At 38.0% G+C, this 19705-nt stretch overlaps 1 protein-coding gene across 1 annotated transcript in view; it reads right to left on the bottom strand.

Moving 5' to 3' along the window:
- Positions 1–19403, bottom strand: part of prkar2b.S (protein kinase, cAMP-dependent, regulatory subunit type II beta S homeolog) — a 45676-nt gene extending 26273 nt beyond the window's left edge. The window contains 2 exon segments of the mRNA NM_001091168.1: positions 3079–3114; positions 19052–19403. Coding sequence (NP_001084637.1) covers positions 3079–3114; positions 19052–19310 — 295 coding nt within the window. The 5' untranslated portion in view covers positions 19311–19403.
- Positions 19404–19705: the final 302 nt, after the last annotated feature.

The raw sequence follows: 19705 nt of genomic DNA, 5'->3' as shown, positions 1-19705 counted from the left end.
TTAGTGAATGTGCTAGTGTGGAATAAATATGATATTAAAAAAATGAGTTCATAGTTAAAAACAGAACCAGCATTTATGAATCAATAAGCAGGAAAATAGTGAAGAGATGGAGCTGTCCGGAGAAACTTCTATTGGTAGTTTTTGCTAAGCCCTGGGACAACACACAAAGGAGAAGGCAGGACACTGGGGACGGTGGTCTCTGTTATCTTGCTATCTGTTACCTTGCTATCTCTGTTAAAGAGGTCTAAATAACATGTAAAACCACAAGTCCCCAATGCCTTGAAATAGAAGGAGAAACAGGAGACATAAATTATTACTCCAGTTCTTATAAAAAGAATTATCCAGTGACCCAATAAAAATATGGTTAAAAACTCAAAAATACGAAGGCTTGCCGACGCGCATTTCGCTGAATGCTTTTTCAAGGCAAAAAGTCATAAAGTTTGACTTTTCACTAAAGGTAAACTATAGCAAAAAAAAAATTTAGTAAAAGTTTGAAATAAGAAACTTTCTAAATATAACGAATGATGGATAAAAGCTAAGCGCAATGTCAAATTTGGCGTTATTTTATGAAATGGTATTGTGTTGTAAAAAAAAAAAAAAAAAAAACTTGTGAAAAAATAAAATAATTTTGAGGTACGTATATGAGCCAGGGGTATGTCAAATAAAATCAGGCCTGAACAGTGACCTTTATGTTACCTGGTATATCTGATAATCCTCATAAAAAAACTTATTGATTGGATCCTATATCTATTCTTAATTATCATGCTCCCACACCTCTGCTTACAGTAGTTATTCTGGTAAAGTAAATATCCTGCATCTCATATTCTTTAATTTTACTTACTATGTTATTGTGTTGATAATATTTTGACCATTGTTTCATTCACTTGAAGAAAACTAGAAGATATATCTACACTACAACAAATACCACATTGACATACTTAATAAAAGGTATATGAGCTCTCAAATCAGAAAAAAATATATAATGTAAGGGGGACTTCTCACAGTTTATTAAAATATATACTAATACAGAAACAATATAACAGATTATACTATGGATATATAAAAATATTTGCAATTAGCATCTTAGAGTGATTTGTTAATGGCATTTCATCTACAAAAGGATTCTCTTTTAAAAATGTAACTGTGGTAGTATGATGGCATATTCACAGTATGCTGGAGCACTCAGTCTGATTAATAATAAATGATCTTTACTTCTAGCAGCAGGCATCCAACAATTAACTTCTGCCTTAAGCTGTGCCAGGCAGCATGCAAACAAATGATCAGTCAAATAAACAGTACAGCATACATGTAATGGTTTGGTAATTTAGGTTAAACCTAATGATGGGCGAATTTATTTGCCAGGTGTGAATTTGCGGCGAATTTGCACGATTCGCCACCGGCGTATGAATTCGCAAAACGGCAGCGAAAATTCACGGGCGTCAAAAAAATATGTCGCCTGCTAACCAAAAAAAAAAAAAACAGATGCCGGCATCAAGATTGGACGACGGCGTCAAAAACGAGACGTCGGTGCCGTTTCGCAAATTTTTCGCCATTTCGTGAATTTCGCCACAAATTCGCCCATCACTAGTTAAACCAAAACAATATCGCTGTTATAAGTGCATCTTACCATAGCCTACTAAAAGGTAAGTTATGGAGACCTTTGTTTAAGTCCATGTAGAAGTAATCACGGCAAAAATATAGATTGTGGTGGGAATTAAAAGTTGAACTAAACAGCAAAACAATGGTCCACAGGGCTATTCTGAGTATTTGCTACTATCTTCTGCAGTTTGGTGCTACCAATTGTGTTCAGAAGTTGCATAACTAGTTGCAAGGAGTCAGCCTGTTCAATTAAAGTGCCACTGTTCAATTAAAGTGCCACATGGTCTCAAAATAAATTCTGTACACATGCTTCTTGAAGGCCCTGGAGTTTGGCAACATATTTAAGCAAAAAAAACATTAGAAAGAGCAAGAAGCTACCAAACTCTGGCATAAAGCTGGGACCACCAGAATTCAGTGAGGGGGTAAGAAGGCATTAGTCAGTACTGACCAACAGGACCAGGATAAATAGAAACATAAATAGATAAATAGAAAGTCTACAAAAAAAATGCTTCTAATATACTGTAGTTAGCCAAAATGTAATCTATAAAGGCTGGAGTGACCAGATATCTAACAGAACTCAACTTCCTGCTTTTTAGCTCTCTAACTCTGAGTTAATTCAGTGACTTGAAGGGGGGCCACATTGGACATAACCGTTCAGTGAGTTTGCAACTGATCCTAAGCATTCAGCTCAGATTCAAAAGCAAATAGTTATGAGTCATGTGCCCCCCACCCTAAGTCACTGATTGGTTACTGCCAAGTAACCCATCTGTTGAAATCAAGAGAGCTGCAAAGCAGAAAGTAGTGTTCTGGTTATTATGTTAGACATCCAGTCAATATATATACATACACTCAAATCCAATAATGTCCGCACTCTCAGGACTTTTAATAAGTATAAAGAGATATTTTATTGTAGTAAGAGACTGACGTTTCGGCCTTTAAAAATATGACTACATTTATACTTAGCTAGTAACACATTAAAAACAAAACACACTGTAGCTATATTAACTGTTAGACCTATTGTAACAAAAGACATATATATACCTAATGTTGCTACTGTGTAATATTCAGAGGATGTAATCATACCTGGTCATATCTATTTTATCTCTAGCTCATGTTGTACATATGATGATTCAGCTCTTCATGAGTGTATTAAAACAAACTATCTTTCTTGGAAAGATCTTTTTCAGGAAAGATCGTCATTGTTACATTTATGGCCACCTTTACTCTGAGATAATCTCATACAGAAATAAAGTAAAAAACCTACCTGACATACAGGAAATGAATGGCAACAAATATTCCAGGGTTTATTTTATGAAATGACTCAAAACATAGTTAAAAGGTTGAAATTAAGTTAATCCATATTATTAATATGATTAGCTGGATTTTGGATGCCACAGAATGTCCAAGAAGAATGTATTGTATATAAAACTCACTACATTACAAAATATGTCAGCAAATAGGTATGTAAAAAGCCCTTACCTGATGCTCTTCTTGAAAATCTGTTTATCACTGGAGCTAAGAAAAAGAACAAAGTAGAATTTATATTTAGGGATTCTTTTCTTTGGCCTTGCATGCATTTAGTAGAAAGTTTATACAGTTATATTAAAAAGTTTGGGAACCCCTCTTTATTCTTTGGAGTTTTGTTTATCATTGGCTGAGCTTTCAAAGTAGCAACTTCCTTGTAATATACATAACATGACTGGAATGGAAACAGTAATATTTCAGCAGAGACAGTTTATTGGATTAACAGAAAATAAGCAATATGCATCATAAAATTAGACAGGTGCATACATTTGGGCACCCCAGAGATATTACATCAATACTTAGTTGAGCCTCCTTTTGCAAATGTAAGCCTCTAGACACCTCCTTTGACGAGTGTCTGGATTCTGGATGGCGGTATTTTTGACCATTCGTGCATACAAAATCACTCCAGTTCAGTTAAATTTGATGGCTGCTGAGCATGGACAGCCTGTTTTAAATCATCCCATGTATTTTCGATGATATTAAAGTTGGGGGACTGTGACAGCCATTCCAGAATATTGTACTACTCCCTCTGCATAAATGCCTTTGTAGATTTCAAAGTGTGTTTAGGGTCATTGTCTTGTTGGAATATCCCCTGTGAAACTTCAACTTTGTGACGGATGCTTGGAACATTATCCTGAAGAATGTTTATATTGGGTTGAATTCATCCAACCATCAACTTTAACAAGGGCCCCAGTCCCTGAACTAGCCACACAGCCCCACTGCATGATGGAGTCTCCACCAAATTTGACAGTAGACAGCAGGTGTTTTTCTTGGAATACGGTGTTCTTCTTCCGCCATGCAAAGTGCTCTTTGTTATGACCAAATAACTAAATTTTTGTCTCATCAGTCCAAAGCACTTTGTTCCACAATGACTGTGGCTTGTCTAAATGAGCTTTTACATACAAAAAAATTTCTCTGTTTGTGTTTGCATGAGTGCAGAAAGGGCTTCTTTCTCATCACCCTGCCATACAGATGTTCTTTTGTGCAAATTGCATGAATTGAAGAACCATGTACAGATACACCTTCTGCAGTAAGGTGTTCTTGCAGGTCTTTGGAGGTGATCTTTGGGTTGTCTGTAACCATTCTCACAATCCTCCGCATATGTGGCTCCTGTATTTTTCTTGGCCTGCCAGACCTGTGTCTTACAGCAACTGTGCCTGTGGCCTTCCATTTCCTGATTACATTCCTTGCAAATTAAACTGACAGTTTAAACCTCCGAGATAGCTTTTTGTAGCCTTCCCCTAAACCATGATACTGAACAATCTTTGTTTTCAGATCTTTTGAGAGTTGCTTTGAGGATCCCATGCTGTCACTCTTCAGAGGAGAGTCAAACAGAAGTACAACTTGCAATTGGTCACCTTAAATGCCTTTTCTTATAATTGGACACAGCTGCCTATGAAGTTCAAGGCTTAACGAGCTAATCCAACTTATTTGGTGTTGCCAGTAATGAAGCAGTTACATGCATTTAAATTAGCAAAATTACCCAAATTCTTGCCCAGCCGATTTCATACATTTGATTTAATTTCATACAACTGAATACTGCTTCAAAAATACCCCAGTGCTCAGATGTTCCTAGGAAATGAAAGACATACCATTGTTATCTTTTTTGTTGAAAGTGGAAATTATTATGCAGGCTGAGAGGGGTTCCCAAACTTATTCATATAATAGTGCTTTTTTTTTTATAGTGCTGTGTGCGAGTTTAACTCTGTGATTGCCAAACCTCTTTACTTAATTTTTCAGGATTCATTGAGGTCTGGCATAGTACTGAGAGACTGGCGAATTGCTACTGTGATGCCTCTATTCAAAAAAGGATCCCGTTCTCAGCCTCAAAACTATAGGCCAGTTAGTCTGACGTCCGTGGTAGGAAAGCTTTTTGAAGGGTTAATAAAGGATAAGATACTGGACTTTATAGCAAATCATAATATTATGAGTGTGTGCCAGCATGGTTTTATGCATAATAGATCTTGCCAGACTAACAATTTCTTTTTATGAGAAGATAAGCAGGGACCTTGATTCTGGGATGGCAGTGGATGTGATTTATTACTTTGCTAAAGCATTTTATACAGTGCCACACAAAAGGTTACTGGTTAAATTAAGGAATGTTGGCCTGGAACATAGTATTTGTACCTGGATAGAGAACTGGCTAAAAGATAGACTACAAAGAGTGGTGGTAAATGGAACATTTTCTAATTGGACCAGTGTTGTTAGTGGAGTAACGCAGGGCTCTGTACTAGGTCCCTTGATTTTCAACTTGTTTATTAATGACCTGGAGGTGGGCATTTAAAGTACTGCTATTTTTGCAGATGATACTAAATTGTGCAGAACTATAGGTTCCATGCAGGATGCTGCCACTTTGCAGATTGATTTGTCTAAGTTGGGAAACTGGGCAGCAAACTGGAAAATGAGGTTCAATGTTAATAAATGCAAGGTTATGCACTTTGGCAAAAATAATATAAATGCAAGTTATACACTAAATGGCAGTGTGTTGGGAGTTTCCTTAAATGAGAAGGATCTAGGGGTTTTTGTAGATAAGTTGTCGAATTCTGGGCAGTGCCATTATGTGGCTACTAAAGCAAATTAATTTCTGTCTTGCATAAAAAAGGGCATTAACTCAAGAGATGAAAACATAATTATGCCTCTTTATAGGTCCCTGGTAAGGCCTCATCTGGAGTATGCAGTGCAGTTTTGGACTCCAGTCCTTAAGGAGGGAGATAAATGAGTTGGAGAGAGTGCAGAGTCGTGCAACTAAACTGGTTAGAGGGATGGAAGACTTAACTTATGAGGGTAGACTGTCAAGGTTGGGGTTGTTTTCTCTGGTAACAAAGCCGCTTGCGAGGGGACATGATTACACTTTACAAGTACATAAGAGGACATAGACAAATAGCAGGAAACCTTTTTACCCATAAAGAGGATCACCGTACCAGAGGCCACCCCTTCAGACTAGAAGAAAAGAACTTTCATTTGAAGCAACGTAGGGGGTTCTTCACGGTCAGGACAGTGAGGTTGTGGAATGCACTGCCGGGTGATGTTGTGATGGCTGATTCAGTTAATGCCTTTAAGAATGGCTTGGATGATTTTTTGGACAGACAGAATATCAAAGGCTATTGTGATACTAAACTCTATAGTTACGTTAGGTATGGGTATATATAATTTATGTGAAAGTAGGGAGGGGTGTGTATGGATGCTGAGTTTTCATTTGGAGGTGTTGAACTTGGTCTTTTTTCAACCTGATTTAACTATGTAATAAATGACAAGGAGGGGGTTTAACAAAACTCGTTACAAGTTTAATAAGAACACTTTGTTTCTATAAATCAAATTTAATATTATACAAAATGTTGAACACACACACACACACACACACACACACACACATTTGTGATTTTCCATTTTTTCAAGTATGTAAATAACATACATATACTGGTAAAAATCCAATGCTTTTTTGGGGGAAGTCTATGGTGGCCAACTCATTGCTATGTACTACTGAAATCAATTGTATAGTCAATGAGACAAGACTGAAAAATGAAACTGCCAGTGCACCATGCCCCCCAGTGCATTGGCAGAGAAAGTGTAACAATAGATAAAGTCAATACCAAAGGTTTGTGATAATTTAATTAATTTAATCTAGATTATTGAAAATGTGGTAAATAAATAATTCTAAGTATAATTCTACAACTAAGTCCTCACCAGGAGAAAGAGTTAAAGGCATCTCACTACGCAACTTAACAGTGAGATATGAAGTAAAGGTTATCCTCCTTATCTAAGCAATCAGCAAAACACTGCATGATGTGACATTACCACCCTTTCTGATGCCAGGCATATTTCTTCAGAAAAAGACCCTGGCACATATTGGTTATTATGCAAAAAGCATACCCAACATATCTGCATATCCTATTTAGGTAATTAACAGTTTTTTGTTATCATGGTTGAATGTCTGAGCAGGTACAGTCTCATAAGTCTCTAATAAAGGTATTGTGCAAAAACCTAAAAATAAACAAAGACTCTATAAGGTTCATGTGAGCAAAAGCAAAAAATTCCAGAGCACCTGTGTGGTGTATTTAAAACTGTAACTTAACAAATTCCTCCACCAAACATACATAACTCCCCTCAAATTGAGGAAATTTGGTAGGAGACAAGATGATCTCTGCCCTCGGTGCAATTCTCCTGGGGCCGACTTCCTCCATATGGCCTGGCCCTGTCCCTCCATGCTAGACTTCTGGTTCAAAGTAATGGAGACCTTAGGGAACGAATTGGGAACGCCACGATTAGTGGACCCAACAGTCTGCTTGTTAGGGGTGATAGATGAGGTACTGCCCACTAATGCAGCCAGAATCTGGTTATGTACGCTCGTGTTTTATGCCAAGAAAAAACTGTGGTTATGCACTGGATGGGGAGACCCCCACCCTAACCTTCTGGAGAAGGTTGGTAGACAATGCCTAACCTACGAGACAAAAGGGGCATATAATAAATTTGGCAAGATTTGGGAAGACTGGTGGGACCAGTACCCCCTGGATACCTAAACTATCTCCCTAAACCGGATGCAACCAGATTTATACCACCTTCTACATCCATATCTATACCAACAATTGTAACTCTAAGTGACTGTATTCTCCTGTCTGTATATGTTTACACTTGACCTGACACTAATCCAATGTCATTGTAACAATATTGTATTGTACAAGAGCGCGTGCATGCGTGCTGTCACTTGCTTATAAAAAACTCCTTTTTCTAACATGTCATTTAAGCTTTTACAATTAAAATACATTACATCGAAGAGTGTTATTATTGAGGGAATAGGCTGTGATGAATTTCTAGATGCCACAAAGAATATAGAAGACACCCTTTAACATAAGTTGGTATTTAAAAAAAACAGTTAGTAATCAAGCTCCAACAATGTCACATAGCGTTGTACATAAGGGTACATTATTTTCAAATTAATACATTATTTAATATAATATACACTTAATACAATGTTGCTCATTGATTATCTAATTCAAACTATACAAATGGTTAACAATGACTAATTTGCCTTGTGTAAAAAGCTTTATAAAAACTGCAATTACAAAAAAAGCACTTTAAAAAAACGTTAATTTTTTTTGTTTGTTTCATAAGCCCTAATATTTTGCCAAAACATTGACTGAAAGAATGATGAAAGCCACAAAATCTCTATTGTAAACAGTTCAGGGAAGACTGATATTTGTGTTATGTCAGACAGTGAAAATGTAATAAAAAATACAAAATGTATGCTTACCGCCATTGAAGTGGGTGCACTTTCTCACACAGTAAGATCCAAATTTAGCACTCATGTTCAATATATGCAAACAGAAGAAAGCATTAATTCCCCCAGTATCATCACTACAATCTTTTTCTCAATATCAGTGTCATGTTGTTTCACTGCCCTATGAATGAAAATCAGTTTGCACACTGTGTTATACCACCAGGCAACTGTGCTACAGCCAATGCCAGGCTTGAAAACCTCATTAATATCACACCTCACAGAATAACAATTCAGATGCAAATTGCAGCCTTTAATACAACATGCTAGACTATGAAGCAAAAAATTTTCAATATGTTAGCTCAATTCCAGTACTACATGTAATTTTAGACAAAGTTTCACAGACAAAAGGGAAATCAGTTTTAAAATTAAATTTGGATTATTTGATTAAAATAGAGTCTATTGGAAACAGTCTTTCTTTAACTTGGAACATTCTGCATAATGGGTTTCCTGATAACTAATAACTTTTTACTGGGTATTATGCAGGATGAAGGTTTATTTTCTCAAAAGATATACATATATGTATGTATATGCTTGTTCCTTAAAGACAACCAAGTATGTGTGTCCGATTTTTGACTCAAAGGAAAAGAAGCAAGAGCTTGCGTATGCTTTTATACAGAAACATATGCCATAATGCAAAATACCCGAAGCAGTAAAGGTGGCCATACACGGATAGATCCGCTCGTTTGGCGATGTCGCCAAACGAGCGGATCTCCCTCCGATATGCCCACCTTGAGGTGGGCAATATCGGGCTGATCCGATCGTGGGCCCTAGGGCCCAACGATCGGATCCTAGCGTTCGCCAAACGGGCGGTCGGATCGCGGGACCGCATCAACGAACAGATGCGGCCGCGATCCGACGGGATTTTTAACCCCATCCGATCGAGATCTGGCCGACTTTCGGCCAGATCTCGATCGGGGAAGCCCGTCGGGGGCCCCCATACACGGGCCAATAAGCTGCCGACTTGGTCTGTCGGCAGCTTTTATCGGCCCGTGTATGGCCACCTTAAGGCACCAGTTAAAATCTCTATACTGTACAGTACAACAAATTGTGCTGAAATTGTGGAATCTATCCTGATTTGAAAGGTACACCATATAAGAATCACTACTACTACACATTTTGGACATATACAGTAAAAAGCAAAAACAGTTTGTGTTAAGAACAACATTATATGAGAAAGAGAAGAACATTCAACAAATTAGCTGCTGTGATTAGTGTTTATTGGAGAATGTCAGACACGTTTGGTGCCCTTTCTCAGGTTACGATAAAAATGCTACTAGTGTGACTGCAGCTTATCCCCTGACAATTTTTTCTTTAAATTTTAACATATTTATGAAAAAAACACAAGTGGGTTAACCAAGATCTAACTAAGTAGCAGCGACAAATCACAGAAAAGTTGTGACTGTTCCACGTGTTTTGTTTTACTTTGTTTGCAGTAAGGCAGACATTCTTGGAATAGTTATTCTTGGTATATTGGGTCATTTGCCTAACCTTCCTTTCTATATATTTCAGAAAGGAGCTTGGGAGTTTTTAGCAGTGAAACAGCTAGTGCCTGTAGTAAAAAAAAAAAACAAAAAAAAAAACTGTAATGTTCCTGATAACTGATTTTGCGGTTGGAAACCAGCAAGTTTTAAAAAGTTATAAAGAACTTGTCTCCTAGCTTTGAAATCCCCTTTGCAGACAGCCAATCAAATCAGGTTTTGACCATACCTATATTGAGATCTCTACGTATATAAAGTATGTTAAGAGTGTTCATTGAATCAATAAATTCAGGTTGGTTCTTGAATTTTGCACATAAAGGTTAAAGAACAGGAACAATACAGCAAAAGTCTTGCATAGTTCAGTGCATTACAAATGCAATATATAGCATACCTCCCAACATTTTGGAAATAGAAAGAGGGACAAAAGGATCTGCTGCATGGCGACATTTTTTGACCATTGCCATTTTGGGCCACATCCCCTAATTACCATGTTCATTTATCAAAATTTGGTAGGTTATGAAAGTTTGAACACATTTCTGTTTTTGTGTGTTATTATGGTTTTGCTAACGAAGGTGAATTGCCCTTTAAGCTGCAAGTCAGATTTCCCAAGAGACCTGCTTATCTTAAATTGTTACAATTGTTTCTCTAAAATTGTTACAAATGTATCAAAATGCACCTGTCATGTATTCTGGGCTCTCTGACAAAAGCCAATTAAGTTTTAGAAACTTTGTATCTTTTTCTGTCTGTTCAGTGCAGGAGATCAAAGAGAAAGTTGGGACACTTCAGTAACAATCCGAGACTGAATTAAAGCCATGCGCTAAAGAAATAACAATAGCTGGCACTGGTGAGGGTGTAGAATCACTCTGGGTAGAGATTTTGATTGGGCAAAAGGTAACAAAAAGAATTATCATTGGTGTATGCTATAAACCACCTCGTATAAGTGTCGAGTATGAAGCCCAGCTACTCTTGCAGATACAAGCGGCTTCACAGCTAGGTCAAGTTATTGCTATGGGTGACTTCAATTATCCAGACATTGACTGGGGTAATGGGGTTGCTAAGACAGAAAAAGCTAGTAGGTTTGTAAATATGCTGAATGACAACTTTTTATTCCAGCTCGTTCAAGAACCTACTAGGAATAACTCTCTTTTGGACCTTGTAATAACTAACAATACTGAACTCATCTCTAACATTTGTGTGGGTGAGCATTTAGGGAATAGTGATCATAACATGGTCTCCTTTGAGATTCTGTTGCAGAAGCAATTCTATAAGGGAGTAACTAAAACACTAAATTTTAGACGTGCAAACTTTGACAGTATAAGGGCATCTCTGCAACATATTAAGTGGGAAATGCTTTTCACAGGGTTAAACACAGAACAAAAATGGGAAGTCTTTTAAATGCTGCTAAATAAATATACTTGTCAGTATATTCCACTTGTAAGCAAGGAACGTCGTTGCAAAGCAAAACCTTTTTGGTTCAATAGAAGCGTTGGTGTTGAGGTGGGTAAGAAAAGACGTGCCTTTAAGGCTTTCAAGTTAGCTGGTACAGCCGAAACATTTATAAGGTACAAGGAGGCCAATAAATCATGCAAAGAAGCTATAAGGCAAGCTAAAATTGCTATAGAAAAGGATATTGCAGCAAGCAGTAAAAAAAATCCAAAATTATTTTTTAAATATGTTAATAGCAAAAAAATGAAGCAGGAAGGGGTGGGACCCTTACTATCAGAGGGGGGTCAGCTGGTTGATGAAAACAAAATAAAAGCGCAGATTCTGAACTCATATTTTTCATCTGTCTACACAAATGAGGAACCAGTAAGTGAAGGTTTCCTTCTTAACAGTCCCAATTCTAGTAATACAACTAATGATGCATGGTTCACACATGAAGAAATTCAAAAGAGACATGTTAAGATTAACAAAGGTCCAGGGCCAGATGGTATTCATCCCAGGGTAATTAGCGAGCTTAGCTCTGTGATTGCCAAACCTCTTTACTTAATTTTTCTGGATTCATTGAGATCTGGCAAAGTGCCGAGACTGGCGAATTGCTAATGTGGTGCGTCTATTCAAAAAAGGATCCCGTTCTCAGCCTCAAAACTATAGGCCAGTTAGTCTGACGTCAGTGGTAGGAAAGCTTTTCGAAGGGTTAATAAAGGATAAGATACTGGACTTCATAGCAAATCATAATACTATGAGTTTGTGCCAGCATGGTTTTATGCGTAATAGCTCTCGCCAGACTAACTTAATTTCTTTTTATGAGAATGTAAGTAGAGACATCGATTCTGGGATGGCAGTAGATGTGATTTACTTAGACTTTGCTAAAGCATTTGGTACAGTGCCACACAAAAGGTTACTGGTTAAATTAAGGAATGTTGGCCTGGAACATAGTATTTGTACATGGATAGAGAACTGGCTAAAAGATAGACTACAAAGAGTGGTGGTAAATGGAACATTTTCTAATTGGACCAGTGTTGTTAGTGGAGTACCGCAGGGCTCTGTACTAGGTCCCTTGCTTTTCAACTTGTTTATTAATAACCTGGAGGTGGGCATTGAAAGTACTGTTTCTATTTTTGCAGATGATACTAAATTGTGCAGAACTATAGGTTCCATGCAGGATGCTGCCACTTTGCAAAGTGATTTGTCTAAACTGGAAAACTGAGCAGCAAACTGGAAAATGAGGTTCAATGTTGATAAATGCAAGGTTATGCACTTTGGCAAAAATAATATAAATGCAAGTTATACACTAAATGGCAGTGTGTTGGGAGTTTCCTTAAATGAGAAGGATCTAGGGGTCTTTGTAGATAACACGTTGTCTAATTCTGGGCAGTGTCATTCTGTGGCTACTAAAGCAAATAAAGTTCTGTCTTGCATAAAAAAGGGCATTAACGCAAGGGATGAAAACATAATTATGCCTCTTTATAGGTCCCTGGTAAGGCCTCATCTGGAGTATGCAGTGCAGTTTTGGACTCCAGTCCTTAAGAGGGATATAAATGAGCTGGAGAGAGTGCAGAGACGTGCAACTAAATTGGTTAGAGGGACGGAAGACTTAAATTATGAGGGTAGACTGTCAAGATTGGGGTTGTTTTCTCTGGAAAAAAGGCACTTGCAAGGGGACATGATTACACTTTACAAGTACATTAGAGGACATTATAGACAAATGGCAGGGGACCTTTTTACCCATAAAGAGGATCACCGTACCAGAGGCCACCCCTTTAGACTAGAAGAAAAGAACTTTCATTTGAAGCAACGTAGGGGGTTCTTCACAGTCAGGACAGTGAGGTTGTGGAATGCACTGCCGGGTGATGTTGTGATGGCTGATTCAGTTAATGCCTTTAAGAATGGCTTGGATGATTTTTTGGACAGACATAATATCAAAGGCTATTGTGATACTAAGCTCTATAGTCAGTATAGGTATGGGTAGATAGAATTTAATTAAAAGTAGGGAGGGGTGTATATATGGATGCTGGGTTTTCATTTGGAGGGGTTGAACTTGATGGACTTTGTCTTTTTTCAACCCAATTTAACTATGTAACTATGTAACTATGTAACTGCTGGTTGAGCTGTCGAAATTGGCACTGTTATACAGTGAGTGCTTAAAACCCTTTAAAAGACATACCGCCTATCTTAGTTACTGCTATTGAAAATGGAAGATGAGCACTCAAAGAAGATTAACTGCTTAGGTGAAGTTTATTCAAGTGTAAGTTGAGAAAGGTCACCAGTGGGCCTGAAACATGTAGGGGCATATTTATTAAACCTCAATTTTTTTGGCAAGGGGAAAAAAAATTTTATATAAAAAAAAACGACTCAAATTTATTATGCTCTGAAACTGCTAAAAATCCCCCCCAAAAAAACTCCTGTTAGTTCTAGTTCTTGTTAGTTTCGGGTGTGACACGGTTTTTCATTCGATCATCCAAAAAATTCAAGTTGTCGAGGCAGAAGTTCAATAAAGTCGAGTCTCCCAGGCAACAATTCGAAAAAGTTGCATGATTTGAACAGATGTATGATTTTATTGAGCCTTTTTCCATCACCGATTTTTTTTGGATGAGATTTATTGGTAAATTAAGGGGATTTGGGTTTGTTTTTTTAATTATAATGAGAAAGAGTTGAGTTCTAGTAAGTAACCCCATAGTGACAGTCAATAAACTTCACCTCAGCAGTTAATCTGCTTGTTTGAGTGCTCTCCTTTCATTTTCAATAGTAGGGACAGTACAGAATTGGCAAACTGTCAGCCACAAAAAAATTGCATTTGCCTCCTCTTGAAAAATATATTTCAAAAAGTTCTGGGAGTTTTTTCTGCATAAAATAGAAATTGGTAATATCCCTGGAAAGTGATTTTTTTTTGGTTGGCATCTAACAAATCTCGTGAAATTATTTCATTTGAGGTGGAAGATTTCCTAGTTTTGCTATACCTTTTGCAAACCACGAACAGAGTTATCACAGAGATGTTGAGTAGGTTTCATAGCAGTAAATTAAAAAAAATACGATCTCTGCTGTAGAATGCTTAGGCTAAAATGGAAAAAAATGTTGATTACAATTTTAAGTCCTTTGTAAAGTCCCCTAAATTCAACATTTACCTAGAGTATTTTGCAGTGATGGCATCTAATTTAGTGCCTTTAATTTCAGCTAAAGTTTTGGAAAATGTATCAATAAAGATTGGAGAACGAAAGATCAAAGGCATAGTTAGACTAAACAGTCTTTACAAATAGTAATTTAGAAATTATTTTCATATCTAACCCTAATCTTGCTCTAAACTAATAAAATTCTCATTCTTTTTGGACTTAGGTGTTATTTTAGCGGTGTATCCCCTCTATGTAAGCAGCTGGAAACCCGTTATCCAAAAAGTTCCGAATTACAGAATGGTCATAGACTCCATTATAATCTAATCAAATTTTTTTAAATTGATTTCCTTTTTTTTCTATAATAATAATAAAACAGTACATTGCACTTGATCCCAACTAAGATATAATTAGTCCTTATTGGAAGCAGAACCAGCCTATTGGGTTTATTTAATGTTTACATGATCTTCTAGTAGACAAGGTATAAAGATTCAAATTACAGAAAGACCCATTATCTGGAAAGCCCCAGGTCCTGAGCATTCTGGATAATAGGTCCCATACCTGGATAGAGAACTTGCTGAAGGATAGATAAGTGGTGGAGTGGTGGTAAACAAAACATCTTCTAATTGGACCAGTGTTGTTAGTAGAATACCACAGGAGTCTATACTTGGTCCTTTGTTTTAGTTTGTTTATGAACAACCCTTCAGGGGATTTCTGTTATTTCTGTTATTTCCTATATAATTTGAGTAATATACTGTTACGTTACCTACACCTATCACTATCAAATGCCCTCTCAGCTGTTGCTGCAATGCTTTGTGTGAGTGGCCTAGCCTAAATTATGCCTGGCTTCAGCCCTTTTATGTAAAATTATATTTGTCCAGCATATGGAAGTCTCTGTATTTTCATTTAGTAAGATCTGTAAGTCATGAATGCATTTGTAAGAAGTCCATGCTAATTTCTTGGTCAGGCCAAGACTAGCCTATAGATTATTACATATACTTCAAAAGTTAAAGCAAAACTACTAGGTAATACTTGACTTTATAATTCAAAATTAATATTTTTTTACAGGGTCCTATTATCAAGTAAATGTTAATTCCCAGTGGAATTCCACTTCATTACTCAATGGATATTAAAATATAATGAAAAAAAAACCTCAAAGGGGTGGTTCACCTTTTAGTAGATAAATGTCTAATTCTAAGTAACTTTTTAATTGATCTTGATTTATTTCTTTTTTTTACCATTTTTGAATTATTTTCCTTCCTCCTCTGACTCTTTTCAGCTTTCAAATGGGGGCCACTGACCCCATCTAGATAACAAATGCTCAGTAATGCTACAAATGTATTGTTATTGGAACTTTTTAATTACCGTACATACTCGAGTATAAGCCGACCCGAGTATAAGCCGAGGTACCTAATTTTACCTACGAAAACTGGGAAAACTTATTGACTCGAGTATAAGCCTAGACACAACTACAGCCCTGTCTCCCAGCAGCGCACATTCTGCCAAAGCGACCCCCCCAGCGATCAACCGGACTTCTTTGCAAAGTTGATGGTGACAGAGAATTGCCAAACGGATTACTGTGTGCATTGTCCCACTACCATGTGCAGAGGGTGCTGTTTGATATTGCCATCACTGTTAATCTTTTGTATAACCAACAGAGGGCGCTGTGTGATATTGCAGTCACTGTAATTCTTTCATATAACCAACAGAGGGTGCTGTGTGATATTGCAGTCACTGTTATTCTTTAATATAACCAACAGAGGGCGCTGTGTGATATTGCAGTCACTGTTAATCTTTCATATAACCAACAGAGGGCGCTGTGATATTGCAGTCACTGTTATTCTTTCATACAACCAACAGATGGCGCTGTGTGATATTGCAGTCACTGTTATTCTTTCATATAACCAACAGATGGCGCTGTGTGATATTGCAGTCACTGTTATTCTTCCATATAACCAACAGATGGCGCTGTGTGATATTGCAGTCACTGTTATTCTTTCATACAACCAACAGATGGCGCTGTGTGATATTGCAGTCACTGTTATTCTTTCATACAACCAACAGATGGCGCTGTGTGATATTGCAGTCACTGTTATTCTTTCATATAACCAACAGAGGGTGCACTGTTATTCTTTCATATAACCAACAGAGGGCATTGTGGGATATTGCAGTCTCTCCCCAAGTGTACTGTTGGTATAGGAATGATTAAAAGTGACTGTAATCTCAGCTACTCGGTTAGACTTTTTCAGCACATTTTGGATGCTGAAAAACTCGGCTTATACACGGGTACACGGGTATATACGGTACTCATCTTTCTATTCAGGCCCTCTCCTATTCATATTCCAGTCTCATATGCAAATCAGTGCATGGTTGCTAGGGTAATTTGGACCCTAGCATCCAGATTTCTGAAATTACAAACTGGAGAGCTGCTGAATAAAAAGCTAAATAACACAAAAACTCCAAATGATAAAATATTAAAACCAATTGCAAATAATCTAAGAATATCACTCTCTATGTCACATTTAAAATAATTTAAAGGTGAAAACCCCTTTAAACTGATTCGGTATGTGAGTCCAGTAAATGTACAGAGGTAACGTTGGGCACACTAATACTCTTACTTTTTTGCAAAAATAACATTTTAATTATTAAGTGTAGATCATTAAAGGGGACCTGTCTCCCAGACTTCTCCCCATCTTCTTTTCTCCTGATTTACTACACATGTTCTGTACGGCTGTCGATTATTGAGCTTAGAGACTGGTGAAAGATGACCCCCAGGTAGCATGCTGAATTAACAGGGTTAATGATAATACCATCAATAGTAATAGTTAAAGGAAGACTATAGCTAGGTTTGGATAGGAAGACTATGAGCTCAGTTTTGGAGTTTGAGATGGTGTTGGGTCATCCACGAGGAGATGGCTAGTAGGCAGTTTGTGATCTGAGTCTGGGAGTTCTAAGCAGTGCTGGGGTTAATAATTTCACATACTGAAAATAGACAAAAGAATTTGGATCCTAGCTTGGCAGAAGGGACTTTTAACTTTATATTTTTTTAAAGATAGCCAGACCCTATCACAAACCTGATACTCTGGGGACACTTTACAATGCCATACAATACAATCAGAGGCTCTCTTTTGGCCAGCTACTGCTGAAGACAATGAGTCTTGGACCACTTGCCAAATCTTAGAAAACTGGTCAACCAACGAATTGGCAGCAGGAACATCCGAGGAATGACCAAAGAATTAACATAGCTCTAGGATAAAAGCCAAAAACATTAAAAAACAAAGATTCTCCAGTGGACGAGTGAATGGCATTATTGAAAAGAAATCACAGGGATAAATTTTACCGGTAACCAGGTGTTGTTGTAACAAAACTGCTCCTATCTCAGAAGCATCTATTTCTACCAAGAAAGGAAGGGCAGAATGTGGATGCTGGAGCACAGGGGCAGAAATAAAAGACATTTTCAATATTCAAAATTAGGACATATCGATCGGGAAGGTTTGATTTTTCTCCCGACCGACCCGTCGGAGCCCATTGCGCCCGTCGTAATCCGAAAATTCGGCAATAGGGCCGAACGTTCAGATTACCCCCGATATAGCCCTGCCGTTAGTGACATATTGGGGAAAAGATCTGCTCGTTTGGCGATGTCGCCAAACGAGCGGATCTTATAGTGTATGGTCACCTTAAGACATTTTTAGTAGTTGTATGCGCAAAATGTCTCAATGTCTTAAATATATTGATAAAGGGTTGAGTGCAAAGGACTATCATATTTGTCTATTTGTATTTTGTGGTCATGGCCTCATTGCACCTCCACCTAATGGTTTTAAAAATTAGTGGTGAGCAGGCGTAGTGGATCCTCCATTATCAGAAAAGTCCCAGCGTTTACCCGTACTCCCCCTTACTCCATTGCCATTCCCTTGAATTGCATTCACCTGTCGCTGTGCACATTGAGCTGACTTAAACCCGTAAATGCTCAGCATCTGAATTCCACCTGTGTGTGCATTGACAGACGGATACAGTTGAAGGGAACAGCAGAAAGTAGTAATATTATGTTTTACTGCCATTTTTCTACCATATCTGTACTTATCCTTAAGCAACTAGAAATGATATCACTTGAAAAATATTCACAATTATTTTCAACACAAATCTAGTCACAATGCAGCTGACAGATATTTATGAGATCTTTTCTAAATTAAGAGTTAAAGTAAAAAGAAAATAGAAGGGAGATCAGTGACATGAATAGTTGTACTACAGGTAATGACACAAGAACATTGCCACTACTTCATATTCTGAGAATGTTGCCTTGATGTGCAAAGCAATGTCTACAGGTCTCTGTCTACATATAAATAAATCTGATCAGACAAAAGGTTATGTATTACCACAAAATAATATCTAACCATCAGGCAGAAATACACATGATGAAGAAAATGTAGGTTTTGTTTGGTAGTGTATAACCAGTGTGGAAAGTCCTTATTTCTGGCCCCATGGTAAAATGTTAATATTATGTTGTGATCATACAAAGTGAAACTACAACAGCCAGAATTCCCTTACAGCTCGCTACTTGAGTTCAGTCCCAGTTTGAGGGGTTAGGGCTAGAATAAAGTAAGCTCTGCATTCAGCTCAGTAGCACATACCCACAAAGTCCTCTTCATCCTCTTCGCCGTTTTCAGAGTCAGTCTGCATGCTGGGCTCCTCGGCGAAATTGACCCCTTTAGTGAGGCTGAAGGGTAATTCCATGCCATGGCTGAAGGGGGCGCCCTGGCTCTGAGACTGCTTGAGCTGGGTGAAGTACTGCAAGGCGAATTCCAGCAGGTCCTCTGGCTGCTTCCTTAACACCTGCACGGTAAAGCTCTGCAGTAGCTCGGTCAGCCCCTCAGGGATTTCTATACTCATTCCTGGTGCGTATGTGACTGCGAGAGCCGCCAATAGGCACGCACTTCCAGGGAGAGGCGCTAGTATGGGGTGCCAGGCTAGCACTAATTCGGCATATAGCAGGGGTACGGAGAGGGGAATAGGAGGCGCTGCACATCCGTGGGGAGGGGCATCATTAACGTTCAAGCAGGTGATGGGACTTAGTTAAGTGATAGGAAAGTTGAGCGAGCCCACAGGTGACACGGTAAAGAGGGGGGTTATTTCAGTGGTCAGAGGTCAGTCCAAAGCACCGGTTCACGACCCGAGAATACAAACATCTAGGTGTGATACAGGTTTAACAGATTTCTTTTTAATTACGGCGATGATGATTGATCACCCCTCCACGCTGTGGCTCTGCCCGGGAAGCCTCTTTCTCA

Source organism: Xenopus laevis, chromosome 3S (assembly GCF_017654675.1).
Source record: "Xenopus laevis strain J_2021 chromosome 3S, Xenopus_laevis_v10.1, whole genome shotgun sequence".
In the NCBI taxonomy this organism is placed as follows: domain Eukaryota; kingdom Metazoa; phylum Chordata; class Amphibia; order Anura; family Pipidae; genus Xenopus; species Xenopus laevis.
Note: the sequence above shows the minus strand (reverse complement) of the source record. Positions and strands in the feature narration are given on the sequence as shown.